At 45.1% G+C, this 21186-nt stretch overlaps 1 protein-coding gene across 12 annotated transcripts in view; it reads right to left on the bottom strand.

Annotated features, from left to right (window-relative positions):
* Positions 1-2022: 2022 nt before the first annotated feature.
* The window catches only part of LOC116946800 (calmodulin-binding transcription activator 1-like), a 640058-nt gene continuing 620894 nt past the window's right edge, over positions 2023-21186 (bottom strand). For 8 of the 12 annotated variants that reach the window (XM_032961954.2, XM_032961957.2, XM_032961961.2 and 5 more), the window contains 5 exons: positions 21152-21172; positions 18550-18743; positions 8138-8212; positions 6663-6693; positions 2023-4427 (listed from right to left, as the gene is read on the bottom strand). In XM_032961954.2, coding sequence (XP_032817845.2) covers positions 4323-4427; positions 6663-6693; positions 8138-8212; positions 18550-18743; positions 21152-21172 — 426 coding nt within the window. In that variant the 3' untranslated portion in view covers positions 2023-4322. The remainder of the gene's footprint in view (positions 4428-6662; positions 6694-8137; positions 8213-18549; positions 18744-21151; positions 21173-21186) is intronic. The other 4 variants (XM_032961958.2, XM_032961959.2, XM_032961960.2 and 1 more) reach the window with 3 other exon arrangements.

The raw sequence follows: 21186 nt of genomic DNA, 5'->3' as shown, positions 1-21186 counted from the left end.
ATGAGGTCGCCTCCTGTGCAGCCGCTGGGTAGACTTTTGCGTCGTTGAACCGCGGAGGTAAATTGGGAAGGAATGCATTCAGGAGTGGATTGATCATGGCTGATGACGAGCAGAGTTAATTCGATGAACCACTGCCCTACTTATATGATTTTCATAATCACAACATATATTATTTTATCAAAAAGGTTGAAAATGTAATTGGGAAAATGCGTGTGTTATCCTTTCCATGAAACTAGATTTTTATCCTCACTGAGATTAGAGTTTATTACATATTTGCAGAAGCAAAGCGCGTGGAGTGAACAGTTTAATGGCCAGTCTGACATAGAGCTCATCACCACGCTCTCAACCGACAGTGTAAATTTACACCACAAGTCACCTGCCAACACGAACTTATTCTAAAGGTTGCCAAGGGCATACCTTATTCAATGGGGCGCCACGATGGCAAGATGTTATCTCCCTCGCCTGGTATACAGGAGGTCGTGGGTTTGACCCTGACCCTGACCCCTGCATATTTGGAGTTTGCATGTTCTACCCGTGGTCTGGTGGATTTTCCTCCGGGTCCTACTGTTTTCCCCTCCACATTTACCAACGTGCGTTTAGAGTATTTGGCTGTGAAAGATTTCCACATGAAAAACATACTTTGTTGAGTTATGTTTTGTGGCCACGTCGCTAATGAAAAAGAGCTATACAGCTCAGTGGGCCCTACCTGGCAAAATAAAGCAATGTTTAGTTTTAGTCTATAATCATGGTGCAGTACAAGTGAGGAGTGACAACTTGCTATTTGAATCCACGGCATTTCTCCTCTTTCCACTGGCCCAGCCGTCACGAGCAAGGGGCCTTGACATGCTGCGTGAACCCGGCTCGCTGCGATCGGCTGCCCGTCACGTATCCCCTGATTGGCAGAGCGCGAGATGTTTGTGTTTCGTATTCGATTGCGAATTTTGAAGGGTGAAAACCCGGGCAAATTGAACGAGTAAATACCCAGGTCGGTTAGAGCCCCGTTGAAGGTAACTTATTTGGGATTGATTTGGGGCGGGGAGGGGGCAGTTAGGAACGCTCGAGAAGAGCGGTGGAAAGGATAAAAGGGGGCGCATGGTGAACTTGTGGCGTCTTTCAGATAGTGCTTGTGACACCTTTCAGATGGTGCTTGTGGCATATTTCAGATGGTGCTTGTGCCATATTTCAGATGGTGCTTGTGGCATCTTTCAGATAGTGTTTGTGGCACCTTTCAGATGGTGCTTCCTTCGATAGTATGGCACCTTTCCGACAGTTTTTTTTTTATAAATGTGCGTCGCCATGAGGCTGTTGACAACTTATCGTGGACTCCTTTACACGAACATACCCATCGCAAGACGTTAAGCAGAACAAAAACAGTCAGTTGCATAAGATTTGTTTACCAACCAAATTAGAGGACAAAAGGCATAGCCACCAATGATAGGTTAAATAAATTATTGTATTCGGAAATGCTGTTACCCTGATGACCTTCGATTTGATGTCGACACGCCATGTTTTGCAATGATGCTTCATTGCCACTCACTGGCACAATATTCCCTCCTTGCCAAGTGTACATTTTGATATTACGTGATTGCAGCGACGTTTGGAGGAGGCTCTCTCTTCTGTGTTTATCTGACATTCCCACAACTTCGAGAACTTGTAGTTGTAATTACTGGCGAAATGTCCTACTCAGATTGTAAATGTTGTGGCTCTGCTCTCCAACACACTGGTGTGCTGTACTAGGGACGAATTGGCACGTTCTGTTTACGTGACAAACCTTACTCATTAGCTGTGTCGGGTGGTGTCGGGTTTAACGACACATTTATATATTTACACGAACTAACAAAAAAAATCCTGTATTATGGATGATATTGGTCGCAAAAGCCTACGTGTTAAACTCATTAATTTAGTTTCGCAATATTTTCGAAGAGCGGTTGCTCGCGGCTCCTCGAGTCAGCGCAACGGACTGACGCTCATCTTTGTCATTCTCGACGGCGCTATCAGTGACTGCTGCAGAACTAGGGAAGGGGTTTTTTTTATGCAGATTTTATTTACATTAATAATCAGATGTTTTAACGTAAGTAATACAAAATATATAAACGAGAACAAGCATTGGAGAGCAAATGTAAAAAAGAGTCAAGCATTGGAACCAACAAAGCTTATTTTTTTAAATTAATAAATAATCATACAACCATACCAGTAATAAAATAAAAACGAGAAAATGAAACGAAAGGTTTACATCCAGGCTAGTCACATTAATAATGTACACCAACTTAATGGACACAGGCGCAGTTATTCGCACGTGCGGTAGCTCAGTGCAGGAGCTCAGCACTCCGCTCAAGACACTGTCTAGTACATAAAAGCAAATATCAGCCATGACACAGAGTACAAACAGAAACAAATCAGTGCAGAAGAAAGGTGACATTAATAAGTTACATTTGTGAACAAGCAATACATCGAAATAGACAGGTTTTTTTTTAACTTTATATAAATGTGCGTCTCTCAGGCTTGACTACAAGAAGGCAAACTATTATATGTTAAATAAAGACGATTGTATGCTACGTTTGTGTCCAGCCAAAAGCATTCCTATATTTTAGAGGCAACTTCTCAATCAAGCCATGCTTTCTAAATTATATTGCTTAAATTCTCTTCCTTATATTAATTTGTTTTAAAATATGCGCACTATAAGTTTATACAATGCATTATTATAAGATGCATTTGTCATGCGAGCACATGTAATTTGTTTTAAAGCTTTCTATACACTCCATATATACATATAACCATATTACATTCAACCTTCTTTGTTTATCTGACAAATGCCCGCAACTATGAGAACTTGTAAAGGAGCAAAGCTCGATCTTCCTGCTTTCCCAACGTCTGTGCCATCCTTCGTCACATTTCCAGTGTGCATTATGTTAAGCATGTTTGTCTACAAAGATCTTATTCAGTTATAAAAGTGCAGGAAGTGTATAGAGCGAGCCTATAACCTCATGAGATGTGACCCGAGGACAGAATATGGACAGTAACCTACTACTAATCCTATCTGCATGCTACTTTGAGCTATCGAAGTGTTGGGACGGCAGTGAAGGGACGGCACACGTTAGCTACACATTTCCAAGGCTGCTTCATGGGAAGGGTGACAGAGTTACTTCATGGAGGAGCAGTAGCTCCCAACCTTTTGTCATGGTGGACCCACCGTTTAGCACGGTCTTTTCTTCTCTTCGGGTCACCTTTTGATCCACCTTATGGGACCGAAGAATGGGAGCTACTGATCAATGGTATGCATTATACCCCACGTATGTACTTTTTGCTCAAGCTTGTTTGTATTGCACGTACAATACTTCGTGGTAAATGTCCACATTATTGGCCTGTGCCATGCAGTGCAGTTTCCATTTATTGTCACACCAGAGTAATTATGACGTGTGCTATGTGTGTGCGTATGTGTGTGCTTGTGTATATATGCACTGTTTTTGTTTTAGGGGGCCCAAGTTCTGCATGCAAAAGCCACAGTTGTTTGAGACTAACAAAATGGAAGGGGCATTCGTGTATCGACAAAGGACATTATTTGAGGGGAACATTTACCGAGAGAGAAAATAAGATCAGGGAGACTGAAATGGAAGGACTTTAGGTGTTATGAAAACATTTACACAGTAATCAAGCTCTTTAATATGTATGGTACACATTATTTCACCCAGTAGTTTAGAACAGACATCGGTTTACTCTGTGCGACATTCCAGTGGCTACACGCACGAGTGTAATTCAGACATCCAGGGATATAGGTGCATGGGTGTGGGGGGGGTACCAGTGAAAGGGTTACAAAGTTAAAAAGACAGCGGATAAAGAGTTGAGGTAGGTTCACGCTGGATCGCTTAACACACGCAATGTAACGTAATGGCCACTTAAGCCTCACTTCAGGGACGTCACGGTGGGGAGGGGGGTTAGGATGAAGAGTTTACGTGCCCCCTAAAACCGTTCGCTTAGGGCTGAAGTTTTAGAATGCCGAGGATACGAGCCTGGCAGCCAATCGAGGTTATGGGGTAGAGCAAAGAAGGTGGGGGGGGGACGGGTGGGTTGGTGGGGCTCAAGGGCTCTGAAGCAGTCGTCACGCACCACGTGCCATACCACGGGGGGCAGCCTAACGCACGAGGGGGGCGAGTTACGTTCCACGCGGTGGTGTGAGCACGTTTCGCGTAACGTAAGGCACGTGACGTTCACTTAAACGCAAGTAAAAAGATCCAGCGTGAACAGCCCACCCTGGACGAGGGGGCAACAGGGTTTTAGGATCTGACACAGATGGGGTGGGTGGGGGAGTAGAGCCCAGGCCTGGCCTAGCACGAGATGGTTGAGTGGCGTCCTCCCAGCGGGGCTGTTAGGTTGTCAGGCTGTGCTTCTGAGGACTTTCCACTTCTCGCGCTTGCTTTAATTCCTTCATTCTGTGCAACCGAGAGAGAAGGTTGGCAGGGTTGGGGTTGGGGGGGGGAAATAAAGCATTGGCGAGACAAATTAACGAGCCGTTTTAGGAACACACCATTTGCCACCGTGGTGCAAATGTAGTGGCTGCACATAGTGTTTCCTGTAGGCCTCATACGTTTGTCAAAATGCATGAGTTTTTTTTTCTCGAAAACACTCGACATGCCAATACATTTTGAAAGCTACTTCAGCAACGCATGAACTGGGTAAATCGAATGCGGCTCGCAAAGAGAACAAAACCATGCGTCACGTGCACAGGATAGCAAATCGACAAAATCAAACATCTCCAAGGCGCGTGTATAAAAGGGTAAGTGAGCAAGGGGACTTAGTATGCGCAACAAAATGCAATTAACGGAGGGGGTTCAGACGAAACGAAACGTTTAGGTTGCACAAAGTCACTGTACAGGAAACACTATCATGCACAGACCAGAGAAGACATGCACTGTGTCGGCCTACAACCAGTCAACAGTTTGCAAGGTGAAGATGCCTGGGCGTGTGGGACCCTTGCGCGGACATGCACATTCTACTGATTGCACCGTAAGAGGTCTGATCAGCACTGCGCTGTCAGTAGCACAAATGCAACGATGCCTCGATTGTCTCCAAGCATGCAATTTTAATTGTAGGTTATTTTTTTTAAAAGCACATTGATAGATTAATTTACTTTTTCCCCCTTTTCTTTGGCAAGGTGGGGGGGGGGTGTTCAAATGCAATCGGCAAGCAATGCTTTGCGTGGAACTTCTCTCGAGTTAAAAGCTCAAGTCATGCCCGTGTAATGGCTCCATACTTTGGAATGCCTCATTTTCTACCCTCCATGAGTGCGTCTTAAGACGACAATCTTTGCACTTGGGATTTACAAAAAAAAGCCACAATATAATTTGATTGATACATATTTACAGAAATAAATAAATGCATCCAAGTATAGAAGCTGCTAAAATAAAAAAATCAGCAGATGTCAATAATGTTAAGGCATGATTTGAAATACACATGCGGAGAGATTGACAATTAGCAGAGGTAAATCATGCATATTAGTAATGTTTTGTATAAGTTATCTTCTTTATAAAGTAAGTTTTGTAACACTTTGAATAATTAACCCATGAGTTATACTTTTAAGATGAAATTAAACCTATATGCATGTCCAAAAACCAACAGTTGTGTACCAAGTAACAAAAACACATTTTTTTGTGGTTTTATGGACAGCAATAGCCTGAGCATTGTATTTGTAAATTACTGGGTGACATCACCTATTAATATTAACCTGACACTGATGGGACGCGAAACATAGAAAACAGGCTCCGACAAAAAAAACTAGGCATGAAAACAAAAGAGATAGCAACAACTTCAGAAGTGCAACACATACAAAAACACAATGGTTACTTAAAAAAATTAAGATTTTAAAATAAATCAACAACGAAGTAACGTTCTTACGGAATTAAAATGAGGGGGCGTTGCCACATGAGAAAATGGCTCTTGACAATTATTGACAGACCTTGAGGTCTCCGTGTCGTATTTGGTTATTGAAGGCACGAAGAAGTGCACACGGGTGACAAATTGTTGGCAGACGCCTGAGGTCTCCCGCTTTATTTTGTTGTCATCGAAACTCACCTTGGATGCGTAAATACCAACAGAGCCAGTTGCCAATTATGATGAATGAAAATGCAAATATGAAACAGAAATGACGTGAATTCAACGGCATACAAATATAACGAATGGGTGGGTTTGGGGCTGGGGTAGAAACAGAAGCACGTTGGAAAAAAAAACATTGAAAATATGTTTTTGGAGCAACAAAACAACAAAAAAATATATTATTTGCTTCTCATGAGCAATGTGTGCTTAGTGAGCGAAATGCACCGCTGTACTGCGTTCAAAACTCGAGGCCGATTCATGCGGCTGGTATTGACACTCGAAACGACTTTTGTCTCGGTGGACCTGGAAGGTGGAGAGGCATCAACAAGGGTCCTGAGAGAGGCCAAGCACCTCTCTCGAGTTCGTTGTGATGGCAAGGATGAGGCTAGCAGCCATTGTGCCAGCAGGCCATTCACCATGCAAGCGGTTGAGAGGGTGTGCAGGCTTTGGGTTTAGGAGGAGGTGGGGGGGGGCAGTGGTAGAGAAACAGGGGGTGTGGGTGGGTGGTGTGGGTGGGTGGTGTGTGTGTTCGCACGCGTGCACTTGCGGAAGGCGGCCACAAAACAGTCACTCACCCTTCGAAAATGTCTACTCTCCAAAATCGTTCTTTGGACAGTGTTAAAGAGAAGAGAACGCAAGATGTTTGCATTCTGCTTTTTGTTTAGTTTAAGAATTTCCCGACATGATGTAACGTGCAGAAGGTGTGTACGTTTGAGATGCAATTTGTGCAGCATTAGTGAAGGTATTTAATAATAATGCTGTTTGGCTCTTCCACTGCTAGATGAAAGTGTCCCCACACCCGTAGGTCATGGGAACTGTTTAAGCCATACTTCAGCATACTGGTCTGTGTGAGTTGATGCCCAGGACTGGTAGAGATTATCACTCACCACTGACGTTATCCGTGGTCAGGAAGCAAACTCAGGTCACTGGGTTCAGAGCAATGTGCAAATCACTGCGCTGCCACTGCCCTCCCTTTACGATTACATACATATATATTGACCAAATTACGTGCCGTACGTTTTGACCAAAATATACTTTAAGGTACAAAAAACCCCTAAAATCATGTAAATGTACTTGAAGCACAACAGAAACAAATATATTCCTACTGTATGCCGAAATAATAATTAGCTTTACAGTTAAAAAAAACAGAGTGAACTAGTTGCTGTGAACTACACATGTACACCTTTGAACATTCAACTCCATGTGTGTGTCTGATGTGTTGATGGTGAGTACACAGTCTTAATATAACCTTTGACCAACAGTATTACACTTCGGTGTGCTTTATCCCCATATATGTGCACCTCATCACCTTGTAAAAACCACTTAATTAAATTCACGAGTAAAAAATTGAAGTAGAGAATATCTGCATCACCAAATCTTTGCGTGGTATTTAATTTAACACGACTTCTAAAACCCCCACCCAACTACAACTACAAACGCAATCTCTAAACAACATCACATTCTCTTCCGATAGAGAAAATAAAAAAAAATTCGATTCAAATATTTGCATAATGATGTTAGAATCTAGTAGAAGCTGGCTATAAGGCCAGATGTGCTTATATCCTAAGTCTGCTTGTATAAGAAGTTGCCTGTTGCATCGCCTCACAAGCACATAGCGATGTTACTTATAAGAGAGCTGTGCTTATAAAACGTGTCCTTACATCCAGCTTCTGTTAGATCATTTTTAGATATGCACAATACTTACGTTTTAAATTTGAAGATGAAAATGCATATCACTGCTGCAAATGTTATAGTGTTTTAATAAATTATATGTAAACTTTACTCAGCACAGTACTCAATCTTTAAAGACTCAAACTGGAAGAGTATTGAACCCTTTTGCAAATGTACGTTTGAGGGTCGATAGAAGGAAAAAAAAAGTAGCGATTGATATAAAATGCAAGTACTGTTATATATTAACAAAGTGCAGTACTTCATGTGAGAAAGAAAGCAATGGGAATCCAATTTTTACGCCACCCTTATTAGTAAATTAGTCAAAAACAAAACTCCAAAAGGAGCCGAAGTTTTTCCGTCTGGTTTGCAGTCCTTTTACCTGTGTCTACTTCTTCGAAGGAACCTCATGATTTTTCGCGCAGCTTGGTCCTGGTTCTTGCTCAAGAAGCTTCCCCTAAGTAACAAAATACAAAGGTCAAACAAAACGTTAAACGAGTCTCTTTTTTGTTTGTTGTTTACAAATGTTGTAATGAAGTCTAAAAAACGACTGTGGGATTTATAGAACGACAAAAGTTCACTTAAGATTTTATACGACTACAGCACGTATCTTTATACCCCACCTCTCTCCTACCAAACATTGTATTATTCTTATGCAAACCAAATATGGCTATTCAACGTTAATTTGATCCTTATGGCGGTACCCTGGGGTACCAAATAATACAAAATGGCCAAGGCAATTACATGTTTTATTTCTGGGACATTTTTTTTCCAGGGGTGTACTTAACTCCGCGACTGGGGTACCAATCAATCCGAAATCAGTGCTACTCCGCGATGTCGAAACGCAGCAAGGGCGATTGCGCTGAAACCATTAACGCTCGTATACACCATAGTTAGTGCATAATGCACTGAAACCCTGACCATCACCAGACTAAAAATGACGTACATTATGCGAGAGCCGGGGTACTGTGGTACCCCGGGGTTCCACCATAAGGGTCATTTGTTGACAGCATCAAAAGTACAAATATTTATAAAGACTTGAACAGTTGTACGTTTTAAAGTCAGTACCATTGGTTAATAGCATTATATACTCTACGTGTGTATATATACCGCTCAACAGCATAATTTCCTAATTTTAATGATTTGAAATATAATCGCATCAACTGCAGACATGCAGTATTTTTATTTGCATGACCAATGTTTGACCATTTTTTATGCAGAAAAGTTTTCCATACCCTATAGGATGTGTAGTGACTGGAAATGTCAGTGTGTGGTGCCGGGCTTGCGAGGCCACGGCGGGATGCATACTATTGTGTGTACACCCCGGACACGGGGTGTAGTACCAGCCCTAGTGGGGGCTTGGGTGAGCGCTGGTTAAGCGCGGTGGCACCACGCACAGCGTGCGGTGCGGGCTCCCGTCGAGAGAGCGAGAGAGTGTCAGCCAGCTAGGGTTACGTTGGGGGCATGATACTCTGGCTGACCTGGGGACATGTGACCGGATTATACTGGAGGGGGGCCACAGGTGGAGGGGGCCAATGGGTGGTCACATGGTCCAAGCAGAACTCTCTTGAGCCTTCGAGCAAGGACGAGAGAGATCAAGAAGGTGGGCGGGGTGACAGGCAGGGCGAGAGGTGGAGCCAGCCCTAGCCCGGCCCGATATATGGGGGGCCCTTAGAGGGGCTCAGAGTTCTTACTGTTGGAGAGGCAGGAGAGCCACATCAAGCTTGAAGAAGCCTCCAGCCACGCGGTCCGGGACCCAGCTTGTGGTCAGTACCGAGATAGTGGAACCGTGTCTAGTTCTGCCGTAGCATGGTTAGTTGGGTGGTCACCACCCGAGAGTATGTTGTGTCAATAGCTTGGAGTATGTTGTGTTAATAGCCCTGGAGTATGTTGTGTCAATAGCTTGGAGTATGTTGTGCTAAGAGTTTAATAAAACGTGTTGCTCCCAAGACAACGTCTGCAACTGAGTTGGACTCACTACAACTGGTGTAGGAAGTGGCCAACTTGCTAGGAAATAGCTAGCGGTAGACAGTCATGTCTACACGTCGCAGAGTTCGTACACGGGCGTCGGACGATAAAGACGATGAAGAGCTCATTCCGCCAACGGCCGTCAATGAAGGAGCCGAGGCACTGCCAGCGGAGCAGAGCGCCGTCGGAGCGCGCGGCGCCTCGCCATCGTTGGAGGCGCTCGACAGAGACGCGCACGGTCGCCTTGCGGAGCTTCTTCAGATGGCGTCCTTGATCCTCGCCGAGCTAGGTCCTCTATCTGCTGCGGCGAAGGAGGGAGCAGCGGAGTCGTCTAGAGTCTAGATAGAGTGACTCGGCCGCCATTTTAGAAAGGGCGGGAACGTCGACAACGCAGCCCGCGCTCGCGGCCGCCATTTTACCACCAGCGCGGAGCCCGCCAGGCTCGAAGCGGAGCTGTCCTCGCCGATGACATCCCGTCACTCCGCCGCCGACTGCCCTTCATTAAAGAATTCGTTGCTGCCAGCGGCGATTGGGTAGCATTTAAGTGGCGATTTCTCACCAATGCCGACTTGGCGGGATGGATAGAGGCTGAGGCGCTGAAAGCGCTGCCCACCACCCGCGACGACGACGCCTTGGAGGCGTTCCTCGCCATCCCGCCGTCTGACAGATCCACCCTCCAGCAGGCGTTCGACCAGACGGCGGCTGTTTTTGAGCCTCCGCTGAACACCCGACAAAAGTTCGCCATAAGACGTAAAGGGAAGGGTGAGTCGGCTCTCGCCTACCATAGCGCGCTTTTGGCGCTAGTGAAGGCCGCGTTCCCTAAAATGAACCACGATGGTTTTGACGCCTTGGTCCTCGAGAAGATGCTGGGAGTCGCGAAAGATTTCCATACTGTGCTTCCCGCGGAGGACGATGTGGTGTCTTCACTCGGGGTCGCCAGGTGCATCAAGGCGCAGCAGACCCTGCATTGCAACAGGTCGCTGGTGGTGTGCGCCACATGCTCCACAGAGCCGGAGGCCTGCACGGAGACCGAGCCTGCTCCTGCATGCTCGCTGCACCAACGGGGTGGTGTCCATCAGGGTGCTGACGATCGGCGGAGGGACGACCGGCGACGGGCGAGGTCTTCATCGTCCCAGTCCAGGAGTGGCCGGGTCGTCTGCTACAACTGCAGCCTGCCAGGGCACGTCCAGTCGGGCTGTCGGGTTCCTCGACGGCGGCCCCCGGGGAGTCTGCCTTCCTATGATTCCCTGCTTCATAAGGCGAGTCGCGGCGCACCCCACACTCAGCCCCGGGGTTCACTTCACCTATCGGGGGGGTCCTGTTTGGGTTGGGGTCGCGCGCGGGTTCAGGGGGAGTCGGGACGTGTTCGTGACGCGTGCCCACTCCGACCATGTCGGTTGTCCTGCGGGGCGGGCTGTTCATGCACTGGAACAGTGGATTACGCCGGTATGCTATTGTTGTTCCTACCACTCTGCGTGCCTCGGTTGTTTGGGCCGTACATAAACGTCTGTTACATCTGGGTGTGCAAAAAATGCTGGCCGTGCTCAAATTGGATTTTTATTGGCCGGCCATGGCCCCGGACGTTGAAAATTTGCTTAAAGGTTGCATACAATAAGCACGGCGGAAGCCACCGGCGAAATCTTGTGTCTCTCCGCTGCAATCCATTTATGTGTCGCGAATCAATGAGCTGGTTGCCCTCGATATTCTCGGTCTGTTTCCAAATTCCGCGCAAGGCAACAAATACTTGCTCGTTGGCGTTGAGTATTGCTCATGCTGGCCTATGGCCTGGCCATTCCCGAATCCATCGGCTGTAGCTATGACCAAGGCGTTCCTTATTGGCTGTATCCTGGATAAGGGTGCCCCCGAGCGCCTTTTGACTGATCAAGGTAAAAAAATATTCTAAACTGCTGCATGAGGTTTGCGATTTGCTGGGGACAAAGAAGGTGTGCATGTCACCATACCATCCGCAGACGGTGGCATGGTCGAACGCCTGAATAGAACGCTGACCTCCATGTTGAGTCACCTGGTCAGCGAGTCACAGCTGGATTGAGACTTGCATGTCCCTGCAGTTCTCGCCGCCTATAGGATGGCCCCTCACACGTCCACCATCTCCTCTCCCTTCTTTTTTATGTATGGACGGGAATATGATCCTCCCATCGACGTACAGTTGCAGGCCGCGTCGGCCGTGAAAGTGTCAGAAATTTCGGATTCCGTTCGTTTCACTCTTGAAAAGCTCTCCGAAGCGTGGGAAGCTTCCAGGGTCAACTCCCGAGCCAGACAGTTGGCTAACGAGCGGCTGGAGGGGGCTCGTGTTTCCCTGTTTGATTGGTTGCTCGGCAACAGGGCCTGGTTGCATTGTCCACAGGTGCCCGTGGGCACATCCCATAAATTGCTGCAACCCTTGAGAGGGCCGGTTGATCTTGTTCGGGTCGTGCGTCCACAATGTGTCCAAATTCTGCTTGGTAAGCGGAGTTGGTTTGTTCACCCCTCTCGTCTGAAGCCGTTTATTGCGCCATGTGAATTTGTTTCATCTCCATATCGCAGGGGCCGAGTGTCTGGTGTGCCCGACAAGCTGAGGCGTGCGTTTGCTGACGCCGGTCCTCAGGAGAGTGTTTCTGTCCCGTCCCCAGGTGCTGCGCGATTGATGCCTCGCACGCGGCCGCTCGTGTCGGCCTCGTGTGCTCCGAACATGGAAGGTCGGACGGTCCGGCCTACTGCTCTTCGTGAGGTGCCAGCTTCGTCCGATCGATTGCTCATTTCCCCCGGGTCGTCCAGGGCGGATAAGCCCAACCCCCCTGGAGGCCCGGCATCGCGGATTCGCTTAAAGACTCTGGTTGCGTAATCCCCGCACATTGTACACTCCCACGCCATCATTGGTTGTCGCGCTTGTGTAAGTCATAGCGAGTAATTGGCTGATCCTGCTCCCCATTGAGCTCATGAGCGTTGTTACACGTTGTGGGTGTGAGATGTTGATTGTGGGGGCCCTGCATGTCGCGATTGTTATTGTTGTTCTGCATTATTTTTATTGTTCGCCAGTGTATAATTGTACAGGTGGGTTTGGGTATTTATTGGTTGTTATTGTTGGAGCACACGTGCGTTATGTTGTATATATATTTCGTCGACAGGCGGGGGGGGGGGGTGATGTAGTGACGGCGAATGTCACTGTGTGGTGTCGGGCCTGCGAGGCCACGGCGGGATATATACTGTTGTGTGTACACCCCGGACACGGGGTGTAGTACCAGCCCTAGTGGGGGCTTGGGTGAGCGCTGGTTAAGCGCGGTGGAACCACGCACAGAGTGCGGTGCGGGTTCCCGTTGAGAGAGCGAGAGAGTGTCAGCCAGCTGGGGTTACGTTGGGGGCATGATACTCTGGCTGACCCGGGGACATGTGACCGGATGATACTGGAGGGGGGCCACCGGTGGAGGGGGCCAATGGGTGGTCACATGGTCCGAGAAGAACTCTCGAGAGCTTTCGGGCAAGGGCGAGAGAGATCGAGAAGGTGGGCGGGGCGAGAGGCGAAGCCAGCCCCAGCCCGGCCCGATATAAGGGGGGCCCTGTGAGGGGCTTGGGTTCTTACTGTTGGAGAGGCAGGAGATCCACGTCAAGCTTAAAGAAGCATCCAGCCACACGTTCCGGGACCCAGCTTGTGGTCCCGGACCAGGATAGTGGAACCGCGTCTAGTTCTGCCGTAACGTGGTTAGTTGGGTGGTCACCACCCGAGAGTATGTTGTGTCAATAGCCTGGAGTACGTTGTGTTAATAGCCCTGAAGTATGTTGTGTCAATAGCTTGGAGTATGTTGTGCTAAGAGTTTAATCAAACGTGTTGCTCCAAAGACAACGCTGCTACTCAGTTGGACTCAGTACAGATGTGTAATGTGACATGTCATGCTGAGATTCATTACCTCTCGAAATATCAATGTAACCATGATTAAGTAAAGACGTTCAATCATATTTTACACCAATTAGCACACAATGTCCAACATAATATATTTGCACTAATGTGACGCTGAATGCCTCAGCATCTCCAAGCGCCTTAACATCAGATCAGCCCATCATCAGAAAGGTTACTACCAAGGGGAAGGGGCCATTGGGTGCATCTAGCTCATTGGAGCAGGACAGAACTGCAAGGCAGCCAGACACTGGCACCAACAATTGCCCAAGCTCTGCTTTGCCAATCAGCGGAGGGGGAATACTCGCTGTGGCACCCTACCCTTTTTGCCAGATTCAAGATGTTGAATGATAAGGCCTTTCTGGCATAAGTAGAGCTGTTAAGATCTTTAAACATCAAATAAACACCTATATTATAAAGGCATCAAGTCTGCATTAACCACCCATACTTGTGGTATACATTTCATTTTCAAACAAATACACTTTCAAATATGCTTCATAATGTATGCAACTGTTATTGCAACTGATTGGCCTACACGAGAGACAACCTCTTTTATGGCTTTGTCTCAAAGGTGCTTGACCAAATAATGGCAAAAGCAAACAGTACAAGGACAGTGCAATGTATTCATATAACACGTGGGCCGCGATGAGTGGAACTTTTGACAAACTGGCTCGTCTGTAAGGCCAAAAGTAAATTTCCCAAGTAAAGGGCTACTCCCACCGTCAAGACACGATCGGCAGCAAAGCATGACAAATTTCCAAATACACATGCTTAAATAAATGGAACTACAATATTATCTTAAACACCATTATGTACAACATCCACACTTGAATGTTTATGATCTCGACAGGGTCTGTTTAAGCACAGAGATGTCAGTGTGGGAGATCCCAAGAGAATAAGATAACAGGTGGTTTCGAATCTTTGGAGCAGCTAAGTTACGTGCTTTTGCATAAAATTATGAATGCAATCTAGGAATTGTCAATAGACAATCTGATGCGTGTGAGTGGTTTTGTGGGGATTTTCGAATGGTATTCACATAGACAAATCATGTGCAGATCTACGGGTAATTGCCTAATTGCCTTATAAATGAATACGGCCCAATGCCAGTTTTTTGTTGCTGCAAGGACACTATCCAATCCATATGAATCTTATAAGTACTGCATAGTAATTGGTAAATAACTAATTCAACATTTATCACATTTCAATACTTTAGAGATAATGTCGGGACAATGCACTGCATCTAAAACAACACTTAATGAGTTTACTTCTTCAGCAAAGATTTGGCCGTGACACATGAACTTTTATATATATATTCTTTGGGTCTTTCGGTATTGACATGCTATATCTCTTACAATAAAATGGCCACCTCCACAGCTTTGTTTTTCTTGATATGGCGGTGGCACCCGGTTTTATTACATTGACATGCTTATCTTACATTAATAGATTGACATGCTAATCTCTCACAATACAATGGCCACCTCCACAGCTTCGAAGTCGTGGAGGTATATCAGCTCTCCGATCTTACATTTACACGCAAATTCTATATCTAGCCCCGCCCACTTACCCTTGGGCTACACCCATCTCAAGCCCCGCCCACTTACCCTTGGGCTACACCCATCTCAAACCTATATAACATCCTGCCTCAGCAGCTCTCCCGCTATATTTTTTCCTGCCTCAGCAGCTCTGCCGCTATATTTTTTCACCTGATGACGATTGCTTATGTTGTGATCAAAACGTCATGATATTTAAAAAAATATATTTTTTATATCTATGTGGCTTTACCGAAAGACCCAAAGAATATGTATTCTTGCAGTCACGAAAGCTTTAAGTCAAGATTTTATATATATGTTTTTTTGCCAGGTAAAGCTCACTGAGCAATGAGCTCTTTTTCAGAGGCGACATGACCACACACAACAGCTCATCGAAGTGGCTTATATAATCACCTGTGGGAATTTATAGTTAAGCAGCCAAATAATCTAAATGCGTTTTCTACATACGGAGGGCAAAACCAGAGGAACTGGAGAAAATCCCACGCGACCACAGGGAGAGAGAGAGAACACGCAAACTCCAAATATGCAACAGGCATTTCCAGGGTCCGGGATCAAACCCACAGCCTCCTGCGTACCGGATGTTTATACTAATAGTATAAAAATTGCAAATAGTCTTTCGATGACACTATGCATGACAGTTTTTGTTTGTTATGAGGAAATAGGATGGTGTCTCTGTATATGCATGTGTGTACTTGAGTGGAGAAGTTTTGAACCCAAATGTCACCTGTACAAAAATGTTAAGAGGTTTAACAGTATCAATAAGAGGTTTTTGGTTCAGATCGTAAATATAAATGTGTTGTTAAACCCACCGCCACCCGACACAGCAAATTAGTAAGGTTTGTCACGTAAACAAAACGTGCCAATTCGTTACTGGTGTAATGTTGCTCTCAGAGACACCGTCTTGTTCAGTTATATGTATATTTATTGTGAATAAAGTCCACCGACTCACTAATAACTTAACGAGTAACCGCGAGTGACTATGTACACCTGGGTAACTTCTGTGACTACACGACGCTCCCTGTGTAGTTGGCTGGCTACACAGGAGCGGACGCGTAGTAGTCACGGAGACAATATAGCTATAGCCTTCCAAGACTACAAGGTGCCCAATCCAGGATGATGAAGACGACCCGCTCCAAGATGACGACGGCGACGACAGTCCCTTGGTTCCCCCACAACAGCAGCCCAGAGCCCTGTTCCACACCGGCTTTTATCCACCTCACGACCTAGCCACACTCCTTTTCCCAAAAACTCTCACCGCATCTGGCCCTGTCTGTCTGTCTAAATTATTATTAACGACCACTTAGGTCCCATATTACCCTTACATGACCCTGTCTGTTCCCATCGCATCAATTAGTAACCACGGCCACAGGGAGCCGTACTGTCCTTACACTAGTACAGCACACCGGTGTGTTGGAGAGTAAACCCACAACATTTACAATTCGAGTACGATATTTGGCCAGTAATTACAACCAGCATCATCAGGCGACAGCCAAATTTGTGATGAAATTACACTGTTATGTACCTATTATAGGGATGCATTCTATCAGTCAAAAATGTTTACCTGTAGGGTTGTACTGTATGTAAAAATATAAAACGCTTGTAGACCAACATAATCGCCATTATTACATGTTTTACAAGCAGCAACATGAAGTCTAAGATTGGTACAATTGTTTTCTTAGCCTTAGACTATGAAATGTCTTCTCCAATAGGGGCATCCATGTCCCAGGCTATTCGTGCAGAAGCTGGCCCTCTTACATCGAGTGACCTGGTTTAACAAATTTTGATTTACTGTGCAAGTAAAAAAGAACCCTTCCTTTTCCACACAAAGCTCTAGGTCAGCGATAGAACGTGGTAACATGGGACTCCTTCATTTCTTAGAGCTTCATCATTCAGTCCAATCCCACAGTTCCTTTTGACGCCCACGGACAGTTTGTCTTTGCATTTGAATACCAAACTGCATTGACTTGTGGGCATCTGAGCTTTGTGAATAAAACTTCCTAAAGCAATGTTCTGTTCGTGAGCAATATTCTCAACGCTTGATTACATTTATGCGAGTTTAAAGATGTTGAAGGATGTCGCTTACGTTTCCATTTGCTACAATACAATTCCCACGTAGAACGCCATCCCACCTACTCAAGTTTTAAAAGCCACTGTTTTAATTCGTAAAAATTTGGCAATGGGACCAAATCCAAAGCTTTTTCCCATTAATTTCGCTTTCAGAATATTTCAAAATCAGAATATGTATTTATACTTCGAGCAATCTGATGAGCTATCAAGCTGTTTTTCACAGATGTCCAGGAGTCAACATGAGCACTAACTGAAAGGAGGGAGGCTGCTCCGTGAAGCCGTGTTTATGTCTTGTCCATAGGCTCTGGCCATCTGATTTACTTTGCACATCAATTTTTTGCCCCAAAGACCCCTTAATGTTTGTTTGTCCTCCCGCTCCAACTGCTGAGCATTGGGACCATCAGGAACAATGCCTAAGGGTCCTCTGACCATTAGGCCAGAGCGCAACCCCCCCCACCCCACCCCCGCTCAGACGTAATGGGCCCCACCACCCACTGAACTCTACAGGAAGACCCCAGGGCCCTGGCTCCACTGTAATGTAAATTGGTCCTGCTCAATCATGCATGCAGAGGAATCGGCACTGCCGCACGTGTGCCATGTTCGTTGCAGTCAGTCGTGCCTTGTTGATGTCCATGGCAAACACGACGCGCAGCTGCATATTGTAGAACAAGACTCAAGGATGTTTATATAGTAATGTCCACTTGCCCAAAAGATAATATACTATGAGCTCATCACAGGCCACCATACACAATCCGTAAAACTGCATTTAATACTTTAATCTACTGGCCAGACGTCTTACATTTGTAATCCTAATCTCCACTGCCACTAAATCCAAAAGTCCTTTCATGCCCGCCTTATGTACATTATTAAATAATTGCATATACTTTATATAGTCTTCCGTAGTCTTGGCACAGAATGAACAAACCCTCTAAATGATGTATAGTTCACAAGTCAGCAGCACTACAGCTGTCAGTAAGACTCAAAATCTACAAGCCTTCAAGCTAAGAGAAGACAAAACACTCGCAAATCTCTGAGCCATCGAGTAAGTCATTTGTTATCGCGGACCCTTATGAGTCCAGTCCATCACGGACGTGGCTGCCTGCATTGCTGAGGAAGCATCGGCTCTGCCAAATGCTATTTCGTGCTGCCTCGTTTCCCCCATGCAATGGATGACATTTGCAGGAGACAGATTGCGGCATCGCAGGGATGATCGCAACACCATCAGCTTGGAGAAGGCCTCCATCCACCAATGGACAGAAAATGTATGCTGCTGCTTCTGATTGATGATGTTGATGATGTTTTCGCATCGTGATTTCTCACCTCATCTTCTGCTGGAGGTTGATGGTGCCCCGGCGGGTCTGCTTGAGTTTCTCGTACTCCTTGTAGCTGCGGTAGTACTGTTGTATGAGCACGGCCGCCCGGCGGCTCTGCTGGAAGCGCTTCTGCTCGTAGTAGGAGCGGAACTTGCTCTGGATGAGGATGGCCGCCTGTGTCATCTTCTTGTAAAGTGCGTACTGCGGGGGAGGACACACGCGGGAATGGCGTTATGTTAGACGGGACTCGCTCTGGCAATCGGTGGCACGATTGAAAATGTTCAGGGTGCCAAATGCTAAATTAATGGAGGAAAGGAAGGACTGAAAGACAATGTGGGAGGCCTTTGACTGACAGTGCAAAATTAGGGGCTGACAGAAACAAATCCTAAATGAGGGTTTTTATATTATTCCTGCATGAGATTCATAATTGCGCAAGCCCAGAGTCAATGAGACACACCACATGCAGCCAATACTCTGATTTAAGTGAATTATTGAACTGTATTGTTGCGTTTTATGGTGGTACTTGATGCAGACCAGATGAGTGAATCCCTATTGGCAAATGTGTTAACTGGATTGCAGACAAAATGAATGCCCCATTAGGAAAATATATGTATTCATAGGTTTACTCAAAGGTGTTAGTAGAAGATTGTGTAGATTTTCTATTGATTTTCTTGTTTAAGTCACAGTGCTTTGAAATATTTTTTTATATAGGTGCTTTATGACGTGAAGATTATTGTTGCATATTTGGTGAATAAAATATGACTGCGGGGTGATGGACACAACATGGGGTAGGAGTCACAAAACATAAATATATCAGTTGGTTAGGGTATGCATCGTAAGCACACCAGGATGAGTATACCTAGGGAATTATTGAAGGCAGAAAATTACCAAAGGATGAGATAGAAGGATGGAGTGCTTTTGGAAAACTAAACTTAAAAATGAAAAACATTACATCAATGTGCCTAAAGAAGAACGTGTGTATTTAGCGGACACTACCTGCCATAACATATGGATAGGAAACATGGAAATTTACAACAAAATATCTGAAAAGTGCATACAGAAGAATGGTGAAGTTTATGCTTGAAATTCCACAATGACACATTGAACAGGGAACTATAAACGTCTATATGATAAGCCACTTGGTTGAGCTATCATTTGTGGCCAGGTTACTTCTGATAAAGAGCTATATAGCTCGGTAGGCCTTACTTGGTAATATAAAAAGTTTAGTTTTCTACAATTGTTTAGTTTAGGGAACAAACTTAAGTTAGAAACACCATATTTATTAACCGTTAAGAAAAGTAAGTTGGTTTGGACAAGACAAACAATCGCTAATGGTCAGGACAAATTATGGCGTGGCAGCCAAGGAGATGGAACGTGCCTGAGAAAATATCCAGATGTAGTTATTGGATCAGCTCGTGTGTGGAAAGCTAGATGGAATGTTGCTTCGCGAGTTCACTGTCGATGGTGACGGCTTGTGGAGGCCTTCATCCAGCAGTGGATACATCAGTGCTGATGATGATGCTAATGATAACCTTTGCTGTTCTTTGATAAATTAGAACCATATGTATTTTGTTTCCATGAGCTAAGTGCTACCTCCAAGACAGTGAAAAATGTCAGCAAAAAATACCAATTATGATAAACGTGCAAATGAACGTATAAAGTATATTTAAAGTGTATTATTTGTGCTCAATATATTGTATGCTGACCAATAAAATGAATCCATGTTGAACACTATCTCCGGAGTTGCCTTCACAAAAAAGCATCTCATGAACAGCTTTGGAATGTACCAAGAATCTGAAACTCATCATTCGGCAGGATAGTACTATTCGTCTACACATTTCTATGCTGGCTATTAAGGTGGGTGTTGCCATACAGAGCGATATGCATTCCTGAGTTGAATAATTTGTAAAAAGCAGGTTAAATTCATGTCAACTCACTACCGCACAGAATTTTCGAAGTACAAACTGCACCTCCACCTTGAAACACGTTCCCATGACTTTGCTAAAGCGCACGGCTGTTCCAATTGTCAGCCGATACGTTTTAAGAGAGTTCAATAGCCATGTCGATGGGAAATACATTCCATTGTGAGTGGTTGGTGTAAAATAAAGGTACGTTTAATTACGAACATAAATAGGATAAAGCTGTCTCGGGTGTGGACCAATCAAATTCAAGGACAGTGCATATTATTATCAGAGTTGTCTTTTTTGTTTGCATTTTGACTGCTTGTGTTGTGGTCATTGCAAACATGATGCCTTGAATAAAAGTGTCAGTTTTTGTGCCAGTTCAAAGGGTAAAACCTATTCCTATAGGATAAAGCTAATTTGAAAATAAAAAGCCCTATAGTTTACAGCCTGATGTGTGTTCAAAATATATAGTTCAACTGCCCTTAAATATGACAATGTTTATACGTTTTAGTTAAAATACATTTTACGTATTATTGACTTGATTTTCATACATTCTCGATCTTTACACCATCATTCGGGTTAGGGAACTAGAACCACTTTTCATTTATTAATCCATTCTAGATACTCCCGTCTGAAACCAGAATGTAGTATAATATAAAGATAACATTGCAGCATTTGACAATATGACAAAAACGTGCACGTTACCTTCAGCGCTATCCATGTCAGCTTTGTTACAACAC

Source organism: Petromyzon marinus, chromosome 28 (assembly GCF_048934315.1).
Source record: "Petromyzon marinus isolate PM22_M1 ecotype Great Lakes invasive population chromosome 28, UKy_Petmar_22M1.pri1.0, whole genome shotgun sequence".
Lineage (NCBI taxonomy): Eukaryota > Metazoa > Chordata > Hyperoartia > Petromyzontiformes > Petromyzontidae > Petromyzon > Petromyzon marinus.
This window is presented reverse-complemented; position numbering and strand designations above follow the sequence as displayed.